General features: G+C 39.2%; 1 protein-coding gene across 2 annotated transcripts in view; it reads left to right on the forward strand.

The window, feature by feature from the left end:
• UPF2 (UPF2 regulator of nonsense mediated mRNA decay) overlaps positions 1 to 22,512 on the forward strand; it is a 98,354-nt gene that overhangs the window by 73,146 nt on the left and 2,696 nt on the right. For both annotated transcript variants that reach the window (XM_053573018.1, XM_053573019.1), the window contains 5 exons: positions 3,635 to 3,739; positions 4,018 to 4,116; positions 10,684 to 10,851; positions 20,292 to 20,433; positions 21,712 to 21,832. In XM_053573018.1, the coding sequence (XP_053428993.1) occupies positions 3,635 to 3,739; positions 4,018 to 4,116; positions 10,684 to 10,851; positions 20,292 to 20,433; positions 21,712 to 21,832 (635 nt within the window). The remainder of the gene's footprint in view (positions 1 to 3,634; positions 3,740 to 4,017; positions 4,117 to 10,683; positions 10,852 to 20,291; positions 20,434 to 21,711; positions 21,833 to 22,512) is intronic.

Genomic DNA, 22,512 nt, shown 5'->3' on the forward strand with positions numbered 1-22,512 from the left:
CTAAGGATTTCTTTTCTTTTCTTTTTTTTTTTTTTTGTCTCAGTGTGTCACCCTTAGTAGAGTGCTGTGGCGTCACAGCTCACAGCAACCTCAAACTCTTGGGCTTAAGCGATTCTCTTTCCTCAGCGCCTGGCTATTTTTTTTATTATGGTTGTCACTGTTGGTTAGCAGACTCTGGCCAGGTTTGAACTCTGTGTAACCAGCCTCAGTGCATGTGGCTGGTACCCTAACCACTGAATTATGGGCGCCAAGCTGTAACTAAGGATTTTTAAAGAAAGTAATAAAATAGTGATCACAACGTTTTTATTTAATAGGCGATACGAAGAAAAAAATTGTCTGATCTCCTGTTTATCTTAATCTCACTGTTAAATATGGACGTTTTGACCTGTGGGTTTTACAGTCTTACCAACAAAATTACTAGCTATATATTATTGAACTTTGCTTTATTTCTCCCAGATCTAATGAGATTTGAAATCTGAAAGTCATTGTATACTATAAGCCCTTTTTTTTTTTGGTTTTTGGCCGGGGCTAGGTTTGAACCTGCCACCTCTGGCATATGGGACTGGCGCCCTACTCCTTGAGCCACAGGCGCAGCCCAATATAAGCCCTTTTTGTTTCTATGACCCTACTAGGCTAAATCATGAAATTTTGATAATCCAAAATGCCATTTTCACATGGTTCAAACTAATAGCTTTAATTTTTCAGTTTTTTTTCTTCCAAACCTGGTTAAGTTTAAAGTTCTATCCAGCTGGGCATGGTATTATGTGCCTTCAGTCCTAGCTACTTGGGAGACTGAGGAGGGAGGATCATTTGAGCCTAGGAGTTTGGGTCCTGCATGGTTAACATAACAAGATTCCATCTCAAAAAAAAAAGGCGGGGGTCAGAGGTGTAGGGGCTCCATCAAAATAAAGGAATATCTGCATTTACTTCGTAACCTGGAGTTAGATTGGGGAATGGGTTTGGGGTACAGAAGAAACAAAATAAGAAAGTTTTAAAAAGTAGGATGAATGAGAATATGAATAATGTATTAATGAAAATGAAATTTAAACCATGAAATTAGATCTTTTTCCCTGGGATTATGATTTTGATTAAATATTTTTAAAAGTTTAAATTGGTAATCAATATTTAAATATTTGGGGGAAATTGAATTTCAATTGTTTTTTTTAATTTTTTATTGTTGGGGGTTCATTGATGAATTTCAGTTTTAAAATTTGTATTTGAGTAAATGGAATGTAAATAGAGAATATATGTTGCTTAGTGTTTAAAGGAATGCTAATTGTTTAAAGCATCAGATAGATTTGTGAACAGTTTGTTGTTTTTTTTTTTGTAGAGACAGAGTCTCACTTTATGGCCCTCGGTAAAGTGCCGTGGCCTCACACAGCTCACAGCAACCTCCAACTCCCGGGCTTAAGCGATTCTCTTGCCTCAGCCTCCCGAGTAGCTGGGACTACAGGCGCCCACCACAACGCCCGGCTATTGTGAACAGTTTTTAAGAGCTCCATTTAGAATTAAAAAAAAGGATCCACTAATTTCAGATAATTAAATTTTTCTACAGTTAGAAGTAAAAATTTATAAAGCTGTGTTTTCTTTTAGCCCTCCAGGTTTATAACTGTTATGGAATGTTGGTATGATTTACTGCAGAATAAATAGCTTTACTGATAGTTAAAAACAATTGATTATGAAAAGGCAGTTATGACAAGGCAGTAAAGACAATGATGTATGGTTTTTGTAATTGGCTAGGATTCACAGGCAGTGGAACTATACTTCTAAGTATTTTTTAGTTGCTACTCCTATTTTCTCTTTACAATCTTAGAACATACCTAAAGTAGGTGTAAATAAACTAATAAAAATTTAGAACTGAATTATGTTTCTTTTTTTTTTTTTTTTTTTTGTAGAGACAGAGTCTCACTTTATGGCCCTGGGTAGAGTGCCATGGCCTCACACAGCTCACAGCAACCTCCAACTCTTGGGCTTGAGCGATTCTCTTGCCTCAGCCTCCCAAGTAGCTGGGACTACAGGTGCCCACTGCAACACCCGGCTATTTTTTTGTTGTTGTTGTTGTTGCAGTTCGGCCGGGGCCGGTTTAAACCCGCCACCCTCGGTATATGGGGCCGGCACCCTACCGACTGAGCCACAGGTGCCGCCCCTGAATTATGTTTCTATAATTATTCTTTTTTTTTTTTTTTGAGACAGAGTCTCATTTTGTCACCCTCTGTAGAGTGCTGTAGCGTCATAGCTCATAGCAACCTCAAACTCTTGGGCTTAAGCAATTCTTTTGCTTCAGCCTCCCAAGTAGCTGGGACTACAGGTGCTTCTCCGCAACACCCAGCTATTTTTATTTTTTGGTTGTAGTTGTCATTGTTGTTTGGCAGGCCCGGGCTGCATTTGAGCCCACCATCTCTGGTGTATGTGGCTGGCGCTCTAGCCACTGAGCTACAGGTGCTGAGCCTGTTTCCATAATTCTTTTCAGTATAATAGGTGGACATTATATTGCTTTATTACCAAAATGAGGTTGTCATAGAAACATTCAGTAATATAATTTTAATTGGCTTATAAAATATTTTATAACAATAAAAGGAAATGAGACAGTATTTTCATTTCATCTTTTCAGGCTCATCTTATGGTTGTCTTTGTATTTTGCTACTGTACTAATTCGATAAACAACATCTAATAAATCAAAGATCCTTGTTAAATGTGACATTAAAAGGGACTCATTTTTTAATTAATTTCTCATTTGAAGAGTTGTGATATATTTTCCCTTCTAAATGCATTTTATCCTTTTTATATTTGAACTTTAAGAATTTTGAAAGCTGTATTTTTAACCATTGCTTACTTTTCCATTTAGAGAGTGAAGATTGTACATGATACAATGTGTTTGCCAAGTAGAAATGCAAACAAAATGTTCGGTTGGACAATCCATATACCCATGTCTAGGAGGAGTGAAAGGTGTGGTTTCCTTTAAGGGAAGCGAGATTGGAATAGTTCACTTCTCTTCCTACCCCAAGACTACTGTTTCTTTCACAGTTGGTTTCTGTCAGAAATTCAGTCTCTTGATTAGTTTCAGAGGAGAAAAATACAAACAGTTCAGGAAACTCATTCCTTTTGGAATTCAAGGAAGAGTTTCCACCAGGGATCTTTATATTATTAGATTAGTAGAAGGTAGTAAGATGGTTTTCAGGCTCGGCGCCCGTAGCACAGTGGTTATGGCACCAGCCACATACACCAAGGCTGGCGGGTTCGAATCCAGCCTGGGCCAGCTACACAACAATGACAACTGCAACAAAAAATAGCCAGGTGTTGTGGCAGGTGCCTGTAGTCCCAGCTACTTGGGAGGCTGAGGCAAGAGAATCACTTATGCACAAGAGTTTGAGGTTGCTGTGAGCTGTGATGCCACGGCATTCTACCAAGTGAGACCCTGTCTCCAAAAGGAAAAAGAAAAAAAGATGGGTTTTCAGCTACAGGTTTGTAGTAAATGTTGCTAGCTGACTTTGCCTTCCCGTTGGAAGCAGACTACACAGAGGGCTGAAACTTGAGAACAACAAACAATTATACAGAAGTTTTAACATCTTTGTAAGGCATGTGAAGTGTGGCGACCCTTTTCAGTGTTTTCATCTTCTCATTTAAATACTTTCAGGAGGGTTCTGATAATGATGATGATGAGGGAGAAGAGGAGGAGGAGGAGAATACAGATTACCTTACAGATTCCAACAAGGAGAATGAGACTGATGAGGAGAATACTGTACGTACGGCTGAAAATGGTTTTGAATTATGCAGCATTCCTGTAGTATTTGAATTTTAGCCACTGCAGTTTTAATTTTGTTTGGTTATTAGACAATCTTACTTCTTTGGAAACTCATTTTCAATTTGTTTTCCTATTTTATTAACAAGTTATTTTCAAGTTTAATAATGGTATATGTTTTACCCACTTGCTAATTGAGTTATAGTAAACAAAGCTTTGCCATAGGAAACATTCAAATATCTGGTCTAATTTTGTTGTTGTTATTCTCTTTTAATAAGGAGGTAATGATTAAAGGTGGTGGACTGAAGCACATACCGTGTGTAGAAGATGAGGACTTCATTCAAGCTCTGGATAAAATGATGCTAGAAAACCTTCAGGTATGAAATGGTGTTCTATCCCACACAGTCTCCTCAGTAGGAAACATTGGAGCGCATCAAATTGTGGTTAACATGGGAGTCTCTGCTTCTAAATCTCTGCTTCTGTGGCAGTTTCTCCTTGGGTGTGAGCTTGTGGCTGCCAGTACTTGCATCCCACATGTTGATTTGCACATTTCTGTGGGTGGGGGAAAATGCAGCAAATATAAGACTTGGAACAGACCAGGCTCACTCACACCTGTAATCCCAGCACTGGGAGGCCAAAGTGAGAGGATCGCTGGAGCTCAGGAGTTCAAGACCAGCCTGAGCAAGAGCAAGACCCCCATCTCTACAAACAAGTAGCAAAATGAGCCGGGCGTTGTGGCGGGTGCCTGTAGTCCCAGCTACTCGGGAGGCTGAGGTAGGAGGATCACTTGAACCCCGGTGTATGTGGCTGGCATCCTACCCACTGAGCTATGGGCACTGCCCTAATTTAGCAAATTCTTCTGTTCGATTTATTATTTGGATAGCTTGTATGTAAACAGAGGAATATTGGTTATTTAATGTTTCTAGAACAATTGTTAATTGTTCAATGTATTTATAACATTAGTAAACTGTATTTTATAAAAAGCTCCATTTAGCAGTTTTTAAAGTGTCACAGTGATTTGGGGTACTCACATTTTTCTGTCCTTAGAGAAAAGACTTAAAGCCCCTTAAACTGTTTAGTTCAGCCCCCACACAGTCGTTGTTAACTGACCCTTTGGTGACTTGCTAAGAGTGGTTTTGTTGGAGTGGGGGGAGGCAGGCTCCATTAGGGTGGGAGCAGTGGAGAATGGGAAGAGAGGAGTGAAGCTACGAGATGCAGGTACCTCTTAAGGGGTTTTACTAGGAAGGGAAGAGAAATGGGAAAGTAGCTACAGAAGGTCATAGAGTTAAAAGACAGGGCTTTTTAAAGATAGATACTATAGAGAAGAAATACAGACTTTACTTGATATACTAAAGTCAAAGGTATGATAAAGAATAAATTAGAATTACAGGTATCTTAGGCCTATCTGCTTATGCCTTTGTATATTAATGTTTCTTCATATAACCACAAAGCTCTTTTCTCTTTTTTTTTTTTTAGTCACCCTCGGTAGAGTGCTATGGCATCACAGCTCACAGCAACCTCCAGTTCCTGGGCTTAGGTGATTCTCTTGCCTCAGCCTCCAGAGTAGCTGGGACTACAGGTGCCCACCACAATGCCCAGCTATTTTTTTGTTGCAGTTTGGCCGGGGCTGGGTTTGAACCCACCACCCTTGGTATATGGGGCCGGTGTCCTACTCACTGAGCCACAGGTGCCGCCCCCACGAAGTGCTGATTTGCAGTTTGATTATCTTATAAATTTATCAGATAAATCTTACATTTATGTCATTTAGAAACCCAAATCATCAAATAAAATATAATCATTATAATCTCTTTTTGGAGAAAATAGTTTATTTCTTTAAGAAACTTTTCCCTGGCTCAGTGCCTGTAGCTCCAGCGGGTAAGGCGTCAGCCATATACACCAGAGCTAGTGGGTTTGAATCCAGCCCAGGCCCGCCAAACAATGATAACTACAACCAAAAAATGGCAAGGCCTTGTGGTGGGCACCTGTAGTCCCAGCTACTTGGGAGGCTGAGGCAAGAGAATCACTTAAGCCCAGGAGTTGGAGGTTGCTGTGAGCTGTGATGCCATGGTACTCTACCCAGGGCAACAGCTTGAGGCTCTGTCTCAAAAAAAAAAAGAAAGAAACTTTTCCCTGGATGGCACCCATAGCTCAGTGGGTAGGGTGCCGGCCAAATACACTGAGGCTGGCAGGTTCAAACCCGGCCTAGGCTAGCTAAACAACAATGGCAACTGCAACATGAAAGATAGCTGGGCATCGTGGCGGGCACCTGTAGTCCCAGCTGCTTGGGAGGCTGAGGCAAGAGAATCATTTAAGCCCAAGAGTTTGAAGTTGCTCTTGGGCTCAGACATGCTGTGAGCTGTGATGCCACGAAAGAAACTTTTCCATCTTATGTCAGCAAATATTTATTGAGTTTGTACTGTGTGCCCAGCAGTGTGCTGCAGGCTAAGTATAAAGTAGTAAGCACAACAGACATGGTTCCTTTTTTAGAGAAAGAAGACAGCTATTTAACTACTAAACTAATATATGATTTCAAACTTTGATACATACTAAAAACAGAATGCTTTGGTAGAGAGTAAGGGAAGTGCCTTCTTTAGACAGGTTGATAGGGAAGATATCTCTGAGGTCATAGGGCAGATAAAATGGAGCCATTCAGATAAAAAATTAGGGGAAGGTGGGAATAAGGTGCAAACAATGTGTAAAAGGTTCTGAGGCAGAGAAGAACTTGCATGTGAAAAGCTGAAAGAGGCCAGTATTCAGTAGAACATCATCTGTGGGGGGTGGCGTGACATTGCAATGGGACCAGTTTGGTTGGAGGGGCAGGATCCTCTGTGGAGGTGGTTCCAGCTGGTGTAAAACTAACGGACTAAGACTTCCAGCTGGGCAGGAGGCTGTGTGGGGATCCAGGTAAGAGAGGGTGGTCATCTATCTAAAGTAGCAATAGGGCACACAGAAAGAAGTTTGGATTTGAAATCAATCTATAAAGTATAATAGAATGAACTGGATTTATTTGGTGCTTTCTTGGATGTGGGAGGGGCGGGGCATCAAGGACCATGGTTTTCCAGATTCGGCCTCTAGGGACAGGAAACAAGCGGAGTGAGCAAGAATTCCACTTAGGCCATGTTAAGTTTGAGAATTCCATGAGATATTAAAATGGTAACATCTGGAGATCAGAAGAGACTTATGGAGTGAAAATGTAACTGTGATTTGTAGAACACACTTAAAGCCATGGAAATAAATCACTTAGATGTAATATGTGGAGAGAGAGGAGAAGCAGGTTTAGGATTGAGCCCCTGAAGAACCTCAGCTTTTAGAAATAAGGCAGAAAAGCTGCTGAAGTCAAAGGAATAGAAGCTTTAGATGGAATCTAACAATTGTTGCTTATTGACAGTCTTTAAAGAAGCAAGCGGGGCTGGTGCCTGTGGCTCAAGGAGTAGGGCGCCCATCCCATTTGCCGGAGGTGGTGGGTTCGAACCTAGCCCCGGCCAAAAACCAGAAAAAAAAAGAAAAAAAAAAGCAAGCGGGAAAGATGACAGATGTGATGACAGGGTTGAATTCATATTTTTGCAGATGTGCTTCCTGTGCTGGAGAAGAACTTAATCCTATATTAGGTCCTAATTTTAAAACATTGACAAAATACTGGAAGTGACCAGTTGCATTGGGTCCCTTTGTTTTTGATGAAGTTGTTCTTAAAAACATTTTTAGAATAAGCAAAATAGCTAAGACATTTCTGGAAAATGAGGGAAGAAATGCTCTATGACAGCGGTTCTCAAACTGGATTGCGGCCCCTTTCTTTGTAACAATGAAAATGCATCCTGCATATCAGATATTTATATTACAATTCATAACAGTAGCAAAATTACTGTTACGAAGTAGCAACGAAAATAATTTTATAGTTGGGGGGGTCACCACAACATGAGGAACTGTGTATTAAAGGGTCGCGGCATTAGGAGGCATTAGGAAGTAGGTTGAGAACCACTGCTCTATAAGATATTAAAACATTTTAAACTTGCAATAATAATAATATAATGCAAAGAATAGTTTGGCACAGGATTAGATGAATGAAACAGAGAATCCAAAATAGAAATCTGGTGGACCCTGTGTCAAGTGCTTTCCATTTGTTTTTTATGTGGGGCTGTCAGGTACTATTAGTAGTCTCATTTTATAGTTAAAGAAATGGAGGCTTGGAAGGACAGACTTTCTTGAGGCCGCTTCGCTGGTAGAATGGTAGAACCTGTTCTCAACCATTTTTCTGTGTATTGCCTTCCAGCATGGAATGACATACCAGGAAAGAAATATTTATTACAGTCTACACTACACAACAAAGAGCTATAGCAAACCAATGAGAAAATATGAATGACCCAATTTTTTTTTACTGTCTGATAGATAATAGGCAAAGTCATTGCAGAGCTCATTAGTAATCAAAATATCTGTAATATTAACATTAATATCAGACCAGACAGTTTACACATTGAGAATACCCAACTCTGTTGGTAGACATCTGTATCTGGTAAATGTGAATCAGTCCCAACTTTTTTGCAGGGAAATTTAGTAAACCTGTTAAATGGGTGCAAATAGGTGTGCCATTTGATCTGAAGATTTACCTGTAGTTAATAATTCTTTTTATAAAGTTAAATATACAAAAATGTCACATTGTAATAGAAAAAAATCCAATTTGTATATCCATAGGGGACTAATTAAATAATAAGGACATATCCATATAATTAGCTTTATATATATTCAAATAGAAAGATGCCCAAAGGGTGGTACCCGTAGCTCAGTGGGTAGGGCGCCAGCCACGTGCACCAAGGCTGGGTTCAAACCCAGCCCCGGCATGCTAAAAACAGAAAAATAGGGTGGTGCCTGTGGCTCAGTGAATAGGGTGGGTTCAAACCCAGCCCTGGCCAAACTGCAACAACAACAAAAAATAGCCGGGCACTGTGGCAGGTGCCTGTAGTCCCAGCTGCTCGGGAGGCTGAGGCAAGAGAATCGCATAAGCCCAAGAGCTGGAGGTTGCTGTGAGTCCTGTGACGTCATGGCACTCTACCGAGGGCGGTAACATGAGACTCTGTCTCCACAAAAATAAATAAATAAATAAATAAAAACAAAAAAATAGCCGGGTGTTGTGGCAGGTGCCTGTAGTCTCAGCTACTCAAGAGGCTGAGGCAGGAGAATGGCTTAAGCCCAAGAGTTTGAGGTTGCTGTGAGCTGTGATGCCACGGCAGCTCTACTGAGAGCAACAAAGTGAAACTGTCTCAAAAAAAAGAAAGAAAGAAAGATGCCCAAAATATAGGATTAAGCAGAAGCAAATATGCATATTTGGTATAGCCCAGTATGCTTAGTGATTGATTGTATTTAAATGTGTATTTTAATATGTGCAAGAAAAGATTTGGAAGAACATTTTTCATTGTTAACAGTTGTTGCATCTTGGTGTGGGGCAGTGAGAGGTAGCTGGAAGAATTTGTATGGAGACATTAATTATACATTTTTGTATTTAAATATTGTATGTAGGGAATATGTGAATGTCGTAATCAGGAAAAAATAAGCCAAGATTCATCTAATACGGTCCTTTGAAATTTTCAGTAAAAGTAAAAGGTCTTTATAAATCTTATGAACTTGGGACGACTTCAAGCAGATTCTGAAAAATTGGACCTTTAAGAAACAAACAATAAAACACTGTTTTGCTTGATTTGCAAATCTCTTGAATATATGGAGCCTATAGCAAAAGACTATTTAAATGTTAGTAGAGAAATTCCCTACCCTCAGGGCTTTTCAGCGTCACCTGCCCAGCTCTGAGGAACCACACTCAGCTCTCTCCTCCCCTGCTCCGGTCATCACGTTATTTGCAGCTCTCTAAGTGCACCGTACCATTTCATGTCCTTGCTTTTGTACCTGTTCTTCTCCTGCCTAAATTTCCTCCATATCCCCCAGACTGCTCTTTTACCATCCGTTTGAAAGAAGTCATATGAAATCTTTAACATTCTCAAGTGGCCCATTTCTGTTCAACCTTTGGTGAAATCTCAGGAGCCACCTACTCCCAGCTGGGGACAGTCAGTCACTCCACTCCGTACACAAGTGATGCACACTGTGGCTGTACCATAGTTTATTTCTATGTATTAGTTTATGAGCTCTTTGACGGTAGAGATTACATCCTTTTAATATTGTTATATCCAAGTCTGTATCACATAGTAAGTCTTTAGTGAAGGTTCATTTAATTAACTAGTTGAAAAGTTAAAATTTAAAACTAGTTTAAAAGTTAAAAATATTTGATATTAACAACCAAGAAATTAAACTGAATGTGATTATAGATTCCGTTAACTTGTGAGTACTTCCTGAGCGCCCACTGTGTGCAAGGCTCCACTGGGAGCCTGAGTCCAGGGAGCTCAGTGGTGAGCCCGCCTATGCCAAAGGGAAGTTGGAGGACAAATAGGCCATAGAGATACATGATGGTACTTAATGAAGGAAGATGCAGGCTATGAGAATGAGGAGGAGAGCACAGTGTGTTTTCAAGACGGGGAGAGTCGGTAGCACCTGCAGCGTTGTGCGCTTAGGAGAGGCCAGACGTTAACAGGGCCGAGTCACACAGGTCCTTCCGACTCGTGTGTCATGCTGGGGTGCAGAAGTGCTTCCTAGTGTCACCTGTTTCAGAGAGCGTTCTCTGGCTCTTGTGATTGTGGTGTTTTAAGAAGTACAGTAGAACCTCTGTAAGTTGACCACCTATGGGACTGTAACAAACTAGTCAACATAGGGAACTAGGCCTGTCACACTGATAGATACATGTGGTACATGTCCAGTCTATGAAAATTAGGTCAGTTTAAGGAGATGGTCAGTGTAGGGAAGTGGTCAGCGGGGATGTTCTACTGTATGGCACTGAATGAATCGTTGGCTCTTTCTATTTTCATCTGTATTTTAGAATATTAATATACTTTTATATTTCTGTTTTTAAGCAACGAAGTGGTGAATCTGTTAAAGTGCACCAACTTGATGTGGCTATTCCTTTGCATCTCAAAAGCCAGCTGAGGAAAGGGCCCCCACTTGGTGGTGGGGAAGGAGAGGCAGAGTCTGCAGACACGATGCCATTTGTCATGTTAACAAGAAAAGGCAATAAACAGCAGGTAAGAAACCGTCTGCTCTGTATTTACAACTGATGGTTAATTATCAAATATAAGGAGTAGCTCCATGTGATAGGTTTTAAATTACTCTTTGCCTGCAAGGGGAAGAGTTGGAAAGTGTTGGGTTGTAGAAATACTTTTATCCCTTATATGTGTGTATCTAGAAGGTATATCTGACTTGTACAGAATAGATAAGTGGAAAAGGTATTTAAATTTTAAGTTTATGTATTTGTACCTTGACTTTCAGTGGGAAGTTTACATAAGCAAGCTTAGGGTGAGGAAGGGAAGTAGGATGGCAGCTAGCACAGCTCCAGAGAATGCTCGGTTCCAGGATTTCTCTTGACAGTCACTGTCATTTGTCCCCGATCCTTCTCCTCCATTCTCCTTAATGTCCTTTTCTTCTTTCTTTGTCTTACATACGGTCCCTGAGTTCTGACTTCTAAGCTGTTATCTTAGGGATTTGTACATTCGCTTATTGGGTATTTATTGTGCATCTGCTATGTGGCAGGTCCTAGCCTCTGTCCTGAGGCTACACTGATGAACAAGATAAAAGGCTCTGCTTTTGAGGAATTTACGTCTTGCTGAGAGAGACACATACTTACTTGCAGAGAGTAAAATACGGTATGAAGAAAATAAAGGCCAACTGTCAGACACAGCTCTAGGATATGGCATTAATTCTATAAAATTTCTTCCCATTTCTGAAATCAGGCTGCTTCTAAGAGTTGATGGAATCTTGTAATAATCAGTAGCATTTTTTCTGTTTCAGTAATAGGTGCGATAATGGTCCATCTTAGAATTAATGGAATGTGTGTAGGTGTGGTGGGATATGCCTGTACGTACTTTGGGAGGCCGAGGTGGGAGGCTCACTTGAACCCAGGAGGTTGAGGATGCAGTGAATTATGATTGAGCCACTGCTCTCCAGCCTCGGTGACAGAATGAGACTCTGTCTCTTTTTAAGGAGGGGGGAAAAATTACTTTTTAGGAGGAAGATGTTTGATTTTATTAAATATAATGGTGACCACATTTCCCTATTCATCTAACATAGTCATTTTACAAATATTTATTTACCTTCTACCTAGCAGGCTTTCTAGGTAAGGAACAGAACGGCAGTCAGCCAAAGTCCCTCCTGTCCGGAGCCTTCATCGTGGTGCCAGGAGGCAGACAATCAAAAAATTTGTACTGTCAGTTGGGGAAATGCCATGTAGGGGAGTGAAGCAACACTAGGGGGTAGGAGACGGGGGAGGGGGAGTGCATGAGGGGCAGACTGGTGCTTTAGATAGATCCTTGCAAGGGGATGTCATCTGATAGTGAAGGGATATTCATTTCCCTCCACAAAGAGGTGACAGGACAGCCACAAAGGTGATGCCTGAATTAATTTTTATGTCTGCTTTCTTCTTTGTTTTATCTCTTCTTTCTCTAATTTCTTGCTTTATATGCAAGGGATCACATTTTTGTAGCTTACCATTATTTTGCTATAATGCAGGTCAGCCTTGAAATGCTACCTATATGCCACTTAGAACCTTGGTGTGTAGGGCTGGCAAAGATTGCATCACAACTCACGTGACTGAAAGTTAACCTTGACATGTCCAGGCATTGCTGCGTCTTCCTCAGACACTGACACTATTGGCCTTGCCTCTAGCCTAGGTTCTAACCGGGCCTTGTTGGGCTTTCCAGAAAGTCCCACCCTGTACCCCACTCCATATGCCAGGGTGGGCTGTGGTACCTCCCCACTCCCTCACCCTCTGTCTCTGGAGAAAATGAGAGCTCCCTGGGTTTGGGGTGGTTTTCTTTTTATTATTTGTTTTTGTTTTTTTGTCAGGACCCTAAACTTGGTTGTATCTAGTCTTTTGTCAAGACTGCTGTCCTCAGGCCACCTGGAACTGCTGAGTTGTCACTGTTACCAGCATGCTTAATCCCAGCTGTTTGGTTTTCCTTTCTAGGGACTACTTGGTTCTCTGACTAGACTTCTTTTTCCTTCATTCTGTTTTTCCCAGACCCCAGCACCAGCTTTTTTTGACACATAAAGTATCAAAGGGCAAGCTCTAAAATGTTAAGGCATACATACACACGCGTCCAAAGCCATCATGTCTGGTGCTGTTACTGTGAAAGGCAGGGATGGGAACTTCAGTCAGACATACCCTGGCCCCTGTTGTGCACAGCCACCAGCTTCCTGTTAAGCACTAGGGGGCTCAGGAATAGCTTTCTTTGAAGATGGAATTATTGTACAACAGTTAATAATCAATTTTCTTCTTTTTTCCTCCTCCCTTTTGTGAAATAGGAAACGAAAAGTCATTACTACCTTTGTCAATTTATTCATCCTATTTTACCCTCATAGAACATGTGGGCCTTGAAAATAAATCAAAGTGTGCCTCAAAAAAATTCTGTGCTTTGAAAAATAAATTCACTTCAGCAGTCTGAAATTCTGAATTACGTGCATCAAAATAAAGCTATGTGTTTATGTTTTAGAAGGAATGTTTTTGGTTCAAAGTAGATTATAAAGTATCTTATATAACTTTATACAAAATGAAGAATTTGATGGCCTTTTTTTTGCAGTTTTTGGCCGAGGCAGTATATAGAGCTGGTACCCTACTCCTTTGAGCCACAGGCGCCGCCCAGATGTCCTTATTTTTTTAATGTGAAATTTAGTTTAATTCTTAATATATATTTCTTGAACTTTAAAAATATTAGTAGACATGAAGTGAGAGCTCAGAGTACTTGGTTATTAAGTAAATTTTCAACTCTTCTAAACTTTATTTGGAATTTTGGAAAATCTTCAATTTTAGGAACATTATTTGAAGAAACATCACTGGTATTTTGTGGTCTGAAAGAGAAAGTATATTTTGTTCTGATTTTTACTTCTTTATTTGGCTTTTGGGTGTTGTCCCTTCTGGTGCAACGGTTTTTCTACAAATGTGAAACATATTGCCTTATAGGAATCTTTAATTAAGTGAAAGATTTCTTTGTGCACCAAATTTTGTGCTCAGAAATAACTTTCTGTTGTCATTAGGAAAAAAGTATTTGTGCCAATGAAGTGAGTAGTTGAAGAGAAAGAAAAGGATAATGCTTTTCGTAATTTATTTCTTTCTTAGATTTAAATATTTATGAATTAGAATAATGAAATAAAATATTTTGATCATTAAAGCAAAAGCTTTAATGTAATAGAACTGTTATAAAATGTTTTAAATTTTAAACATTTTGATTTAAATTTAAAATGTTTTGATTACTTTTAAAAATGTATAATAGATATATAATATAGTCTATTACTTGAAGAGAAACCTTTTTTTGCACTTAGTATGTATAAGGAGTTAAGATTCGTTATGTGTTTTGACTGGAGTAATAACACTAATCTATCTTGGTAATTTGAGATTTTATATTTATATAAATGTATACATGTATATATAAATGTATACATACCTGTATTTAATTTTATCTACAGACTTGTAGTAGCTATAAAATACAGCTTAAGTCACTTTTATTGCTTCATCATGTTCCAGGAAATTTAATTTGAGTGACTTCAATCTTTTTATCTTCTAATTTGCTATAAAGTAGTGCCTCTCTTTTCATCGTGTCTTCATAGCTTTACAGTAAAGGCTTTGGCAAAGGCAGCATCAGTAAATGTGTCTCTTCATCTCTTATTACACTCTGTTTTCTGGTCCTTTTAAGCACTTAACACCTGAGAAATTTTCCTTTTGTAAATCTTGTTATAAAGGTCATAAAATAAAAATGTTTTTGTTTATCTTTCATATAATTGTTTCCCTTTTTGGTTATTATTTTTTATTTTTTTCTGAGAGTCTCACTTTGTAGCTTTCAGTAGAGTGCTGTGGCATCATAGTTCACAGTAACCTCAAACTCTTGGGCTTAGGCAATTCTCTTGCCTCACCCTCCCAAGTAGCTGGGACTACTACAACACCCTGCTATATTGTTTTTTTTAAGAGAGGAGGTCTCGCTCTTGCTTAAACTGGTCTCGAACCTGTGAGCTCAGGCAGTCCACCCACCTTGGCCTCCCAGAGTGCTAGGATTACAGGCATGAGCCACTGCACCTGGCCAATTATTTCCCTTTAGAAGACCTAAATGAAGAAATTGTTAGTCTTACAAATAAATAGAAAGCCCATATTTTTCACCTTTTTTGATCATATTCATTAAGAAATTTTCTTTATTATGTTTTGTACTCTAATATGATTAGTACCACCTTCATTAGGCTTATTATTACTGAATTATGTAAGAAATTTCATATTTTGTGATCAGGTAGCTAATAAGGGAAGAAGTATTGCCACACTTTTATTTTTGGATTTTGTAAATATGGTGACATATAAACAAAAGCATCTTAGAATTGTAGCTTCCAGTTGCATAATAATCAAGAAATTATCTAACTGCTTTTCTTATTGGGCTGCTTTACTTGAATGTTTTATGAAACAGTAGTATGCCAGTTCCCCTTTATTTGTGTAAATTCTATAGTATTTTACGATCAGTCAGTACAGTCACTGAGAGGAAAACCAGCCAGCTCGTTTAAAGGATTCTAATGTGGGAGTCTAATTTACATGGAAAAACTCAGACTTTCCCCTCTTTCTTTACCCTTGCCATCTCTAATAAGGCATCTTTTTTGATACTTTGAGACAGAAAATGACTTAAAATTTAGCTGTCATTCTCAATGCTTAATAGATATTTCATGTTTCACTGAGAAAATACTTAACATTGCCCTGGAAGTCCCGTCTTTGATAAAGATAATAATTAGCTAAATAAATTAGCTAAAATTTATTGTATTCTTAATGTAATCCAGAGATTTTTATGTATAATTGTATCTTCAGAATGAATGTATTTTATGTAGCTCTTTGTTGATTTTATACTGATAGGTGCTTTTTGAGTAACTGTACCTGTTACGTAGTGTTGACCAGTGAAGATTAGAAAAATGAGTTGCTTCAAGTTCTCATTCTGGATGTTATTCTTGTTTTTTATATTTATATCATTATTTTTGTTCCAACCATGAGAATACAATGATATTCTCTCTCTTTTTTTTTTTGTAGAGACAGTGTCTGACTTTATGGCCCTCGGTACAGTGCCGTGGCCTCACACAGCTCACAGCAACCTCCAACTCCTGGGCTTAAGCGATTCTCTTGCCTCAGCCTCCCGAGTAGCTGGGACTACAGGTGCCCGCCACAACGCCCAGCTATTTTTTGGTTGCAGTTCAGCCAGGGCCAGGCTTGAACCCGCCACCCTCGGTATATGGGGCTGGCGCCCCACCCACTGAGCCACAGGCACCACCTGATATTGTCATTTTTAAAAAACAAAAATTTTAATCTTTCTAGTATTTGAAATGTCTCTCCCACATGTCATAATAATTTGGCCCAACTCTGCTTACAATGTGTATTTACTGGAGCTTTTCTCTCCCAGTGGTTCTTAGCACCCAGGTTTGGAAATACAGGTACCACAGAGTGCTATCCATACGAGTAGTGCTGAAAATAAGGAATTTCATTATGGTTAACTGTGACGTCTCCCAGTAACTTCAGTGTGTAGGAAGAGTGCGTTTATATGAAGTTCTTTTTTTTTTTTTTGTAGAGACAGAGTCTCACTGTACCGCCCCCGGTTAGGATGCCGTGGCGTCACACAGCTCACAGCAACCTCTAACTCTTGGGCTTACGCGATTCTCTTGCCTCAGCCTCCCGAGGAGCTGGGACTACAGGCGCCCGCCACAACGCCCGGCTATTTTTTTTTGGTTGCAGTTTGGCTGGGGCTGGGTTTGAACCCGCCACCCTCGGCATATGGGGCCGGCGCCCTAGTCACTGAGCCACAGGCGCCGCCCTATATGAAGTTCTTGTTTCACATGTTAAAGGCATGTAAGAAGTATGGCAGAAAATTTATTTCAAGTTGAATTTTTTCATTTACTTAGTCTTCCCAAATTTTGAAAAATAAAATTTGAAAGTTTATCACAGGGAAGCCTGGCCATTTTAATTTTGTTTAAGTTGGTTTTGTTAGTGGAAATAAACAGTTGGCAAGTGTTGTGTGATATAAATAGATTCCTGATACAGATTACAAAATAGGCATAAAGACAAGTATACAAATGTAATTAAGGATTTTGGTTTTCTGGCTATTGGTTATTAATCTCATTTTGCTAAGAAGGTGATTTTTTTAAATTGTCTTGTGACATCATTTTGCTAAAAGTTTTATTTTTAGAATGTATAGGAAGTAATTAGGCAGGTTATTTTAGACTTTTTTAGTTACTCAAATTTATTACTAATATGTAATATTTTAGAGTACTATTGCTAGGCACTTTACATATTTTATTTTATTTAAATTTCAGAACAACCCTAAAAACAGTATTGATATCTTATTTTACAGATGGGAAAAAGAGATTCCTTAAGGAATTTGCTAGGTCATGCTAATAAATTATAGGGCTGAGATATGAGCTTAATTTGCCTGACTCCAAAAATCTGTTTCTCTGTTTCTTTGCAGCACTGCCTGGCAAGTATATATTTCATGAAAGAACTGATTGTAATGTGGAAATGGAAGGAAATTTGGGAAGGGGCAGGAAAAAAGATAGCATAGAATTCATAATTGTGGAAGAAGGAAAAATTGGCCATCATCAGACCATATACACTAGAATTTAGAAATAGCCCACAGCTGGCAATTTTCAAGAGGATTAGGAGGTACTTTTGTTTTGTTTTGTTTTTGAGACAAGGTCTCTCTCTGTTGCCCAGGCTAGAGTGCAATGGTGTCAACATAGCTCACAGCGGTCTCACACTGCTGGGCTTAAACAATCTTCCTGCCTCAGCCTCTTGAGGATCTGGGACTACAGGTGTGTGCCACCATGCCTGGCTTTTTTTTTTTTTTTTTTTTATTTTTTATAGAGATGAGGTCTTGCTGTGTTGCTCAGGCTGGTCTTGAACTCTACTTCCTAGCAATCCTCCTGCCTCAGCCTCCCAAAGTATTGGGATTACAGGCATGAAGTACTTTTTTAAAAGGCTGTTTTCAGCGCCATAAGAACAAAGAAAGACAATCCCAATGCTTGTGGATAGAAATGTAAAAAATATATATATATATATTCATAGTCCCTTTTAACAAGAAGAAAGATTTTTATGCAAAAGAGTAGATTAAAGATTGGATTAGAACTAAATAATTTCAAAAGCTATTATCTACTTTAAGTGAGTCCCAGTGTTCAGGCATAAACAAATTATATCCTGGAGGACTGAAAGAACTTATATATCTAGAGCAGTTGTCTTTAAACTTAATAAGTCTTATAAAATGGAACAAAAGAACTATAGTGGGCAGATACTGCCTTTTTCAAAATTAATCAGGAAACACTTTGAAAACTGTACTCCAATAAAGTAGATGTCACCTGTTAGCATGATTCTAGACTGAGTACCTGTTAGCGTGATTCTAGATTGAGTTTTAAAACAGATGATTTTAGTTCTTAGTGAAGTGAGTATTGAAACCAAATGTAATAGCAGTATACACTCATTAGAATGCTAAAGTTTCAAAGACTGACCATATGAGGATTGGACAGGATGTAAAGGAAGTGAAACTTTCCTCACACTGCTAGAGTAATGTAGGATGGTACAGCCACGTTGGAAAACAGGCTCTTCCTTAAAAAGTAAAATACACGAGATATTCCCAGCTACTCTATTTCTAGCATTGTTCATTTCAGGTCTATGAAAACATATGTCAACACAAAAGATTTATACATGACTGTACAATTGTATTTTTAATAACCTGAAACTAGAAAGAAACAACCTAAATGTTAATGACAGGTGAATGGATGTGTGGTGTATTAATACAGTGTAATACAATTCTGCAATAAAAAGGAACAAGCTCCTGGTGCATACAATAGTGTGAATGCATCCCAGAAATCATGCCAACCCCAAGAAGCTAGGCCAGTAAAAAGAGTACACATTGTATGATTCAGTTTATATAAATGCAGACTGACCAGGCGTAGTACTCTGTATGCACCTACAATCCCAGCTTTGCAGAAAGCTGACGCAAGAGGATAGCTTGAGCCCAGGAGTTGAGGTTTGAAGCCAGCGTGGGCAACTTAGCAAGACCCCTTCTCTTTAAAACAAAACATGGGCTGATCAGTATTGACAGAATGCAGATGAGTGGCTGCCTGGGGCCTGAGGTAGAGAAAGAGAGGCTTACCACAGGTCTTAGGTGACAGATACGTTTGCCCTCTCCCCTGTGGAGAGGTTTTCTCTGATGTGTACATGTAGCATAACTCATCAAGTTAAACATTTTAAATACATGCAGCTTAAAAGAAGTCAAACATATGTCAGTAGTAAAGTCTTTTTTTTTTTTTAATCATTTTGCACTTTTTAAAAAGAAAGTGGTAATTGCAAGGAGTCAATTCTAGGTCACTGAGCGCACATTCTTTAAAGCTGAGTTCACTGTGGAGAGGAGGTGAGTTTACTAGGCTAGCTATGTGGACCGCCTTAGTAGATTTTTATTTTGATACATGAGATATTTAATTATCTGCCATCACAAATATGAAATGTAGTCAGTCCAGTTTTTTGGTAGTTCCTCACCTACACTTAATATTTAGTGTATTGGGCCTAGTGTGTTTAGTGTTCTGGGTATGACATATTAAGGAAAATACTGACTGGAGAATTTTAATCATAAGAGAATACAAGAAAGGGTACCGGATTACAGAAGGCACAGATCAAAGATCTGAGATCTCGAGCACGTCTCCCCAGATCCTCCCCTTCCCCAACAAACATGCTTTGGTCCAGAGTAATAGATGAGATCTATTAAGTGAGGCACACAACAGAGAAAATGTGGGTTGTGAAATACATCTGTTTTATGCTTAGATGGTAATGTCGCTTACTTAACATTTTTCAGGGAGCCATAACCCATGCTGTCATAGATCCTACTTAGGCTTGTTTACCATGAGCAGTACTAAACTAAGACCATTCTTAGATAAGGACTCACTCCATGATAGAGCTAGTCTCTAGGTCAGTTGCTCAACGCTCCTTCCTCCCCAGCATCACAGCTATCTTCAGGAATACAGTGTGTTAATACTGAGTAACGCTCAAGGTGGACTGGTTTGTTATGTATAGGAATGTGGATATGTCAGGAGGTGGATAGAAGTAAAAGGATGCAGATTATTTCTTGTTGTGTAAACGCCTTTCTGACAATTATCCACACATGACAAAGTCTACAGGATAAAAATTCGTTCCATATTGCTTAATATGTGCTTCCAAAGAGGGTGTTATAAAGAGGAACGTCTGGTTTTTATGGAAGTTGAACTTGGCGGCGTTTTACTTGCTGTGCTGCCCTGGTGGTTTTGTCTCTATTAAAGTAATCTTAGTATCTGTTATTGGAATGCTGATTCAGAATAAGGCGAAGACATTATTTTTATAAACTCATTTAAATATACTTGTTATGTTGTAATTTATGTTTTTCTTTCGTTCAGTTCTCTCAAGCTATTTTGTGATTCCTTTGTTATTTTTTTCCCTCAGTTTAAGATCCTTAATGTACCCATGTCTTCTCAACTTGCTGCAAATCACTGGAACCAGCAACAGGCAGAACAAGAAGAGAGGATGAGAATGAAAAAGCTCACTCTAGATATCAATGAACGGCAAGAACAAGAAGATTATCAAGGTATAACATCGTAAGGGATGTGGAAAATTTCAGTGCTGTTTGAGTATCAAAGTTTTTTTCTCTCAGCTTTTCGTGTCATATTTGTACATATTTATACTGAGAAGTTAATTGTTTTTAAAATTCTATCCTATCTTCATATTTCTCTCAGTTATTTGTAAAATAACAGTATGTTCCATCCTATTTTGCTAACTCCGTAATTCAGTTAAGGTTATGTACTGTAGCTGTGTGTGCAGGGAAGATGATAGCCAGTTTTTAATTGCCTTACAGTGCCAGCCGGTTGAGCAAATTGATTTAACACCAGAAATATGATAAATGTGTCATCAGGCAGTTTTGTTGTTATGCAAACATTACAGAGTGTGCTTACTTGGGCCTAGGTGTATGGCCTACTGTATACCTCGGCTGTGTGGTATACAGTAGGCCATCCTGTGCGGTCCATCGTTGAGTAAGCATTGACATGCAGCATGTGACTGCATTTATCTCATTTTGTCCATTTAGAGGCTTAATCTTTAGCCCCCCCCACCCCGCAAATTCCTTCAGCTTTGGAGACATACTCAAATTAGGATTTTAGTGTTACACAGTTAACCCAGCATTTGGGGTTAATTTAAATCTTACATGAACACTCCTAAGCCTTCCTTACGACATTTCTGTGGTATTTAGATTTTAGAGTTCAAACATAGTCGTTTATGTAGCATTGTATTGAACAAACTGCTATTTGTGCAAGAGAGTGTGTAAATAAGTACTTGTGGGTTTTTTATCTTAAATCACACTAGTAGAATCTTCTTTCCCAGTTCCCAGTAAAAATATTAGCTAACGCTTACCTTAGTGCTTGCTGTAGCCAGACACTGTTTTGTATACGTTTTCGTAGCTTGCAGTCCTCTCACTGTCTGGGAGATAATGGCATTATTATCTGCATCTTTCATTGCGAGAAACCGACCCTAAGATCCCACAGCCAGTAAGTGGCCGGGCTGGGATTTCAGGCAGTGTCGTCTCGCTCTACACACTGTACCTGATAGTACCATTGTACTATCTGGCCTCATAGGCCATTGTACTGTTTGCCTCTTTGCTGGCCACATCTGCAGTAAGGGGAACCTTCAGTATTCAAAGATTATCATCTCTGATATGCTTTTTCAGAACTTGATCATTTGGTCTGTATAATGGTAATTTTTCCTTAGCTACCTGGCAAAACTAATAATGTTGATCTAACCAACATTTTATTTACTTCATGAGGGAGTTCATTTATAAGCGTTAACAGCATTTTCTTTCTGCGCTTAATTACAGAAATGTTGCAGTCTCTCGCGCAACGCCCAGCTCCAGCAAACACCAATCGGGAGCGGCGACCTCGTTACCAACACCCAAAGGGAGCGCCTAATGCAGATCTAATCTTTAAGACTGGTGGGAGGTAAAACAGTCTCAACTTATTTCTTCCTTAGCTTTTTATTTTTTATGATGCTCATATGAAAATATTAGAGAATCTTGGTTATACTTATTGACAAAGGCCTAATCATTAGCAAAATAGAAAAGTCTTTCAGTTGTAGCTACCGTAGGAAAAAATCTGTTTGATATGTAGTTATGGCTGTTTTATTTTGTTTTGTTTTGAGGCAGAGTCACTGTGTTGCCCTCAGTAGAGTGCCGTGCGTCATAGCTCACAGCACCCTTAAACTCCTGGGCTCAAGTGATCCTTTTTTCTCAGCCGCCCGAGTAGTGGGTACTATAGGGGCCCACCATAGTGCCTGGCTATTTTTAGAGATGGGGTCTTGCTCTTGCTCAGGCTGCTCTCAAACTCCTGAGCTCAAGCAATCTGCCAGTCTCGGCCTCCCAGAGTCCTGGGATTACAGGCATGAACTACTGTGCCTGGACTCAGTTATGGCTGTTTTTTAAAAAGTTATTCATTTCACCCCTATCATGGTTTTCACTGTCTCTGAGTGGACTTCTTTGTATTTTCTCTTTAGGCTTAATAGAAAAAATTAGTGGGTGGCGCCTGTGGCTCAGTGGGTAGGGTGCCGTCCCCATATATCGAGGGTGGCGGGTTCGAACCTGACCCCCGCCAAACTGCAACAAAAAAAAATAGCCGGGCGTTGT

This window comes from Nycticebus coucang, chromosome 20 (assembly GCF_027406575.1).
Source record: "Nycticebus coucang isolate mNycCou1 chromosome 20, mNycCou1.pri, whole genome shotgun sequence".
In the NCBI taxonomy this organism is placed as follows: Eukaryota; Metazoa; Chordata; class Mammalia; order Primates; family Lorisidae; genus Nycticebus; species Nycticebus coucang.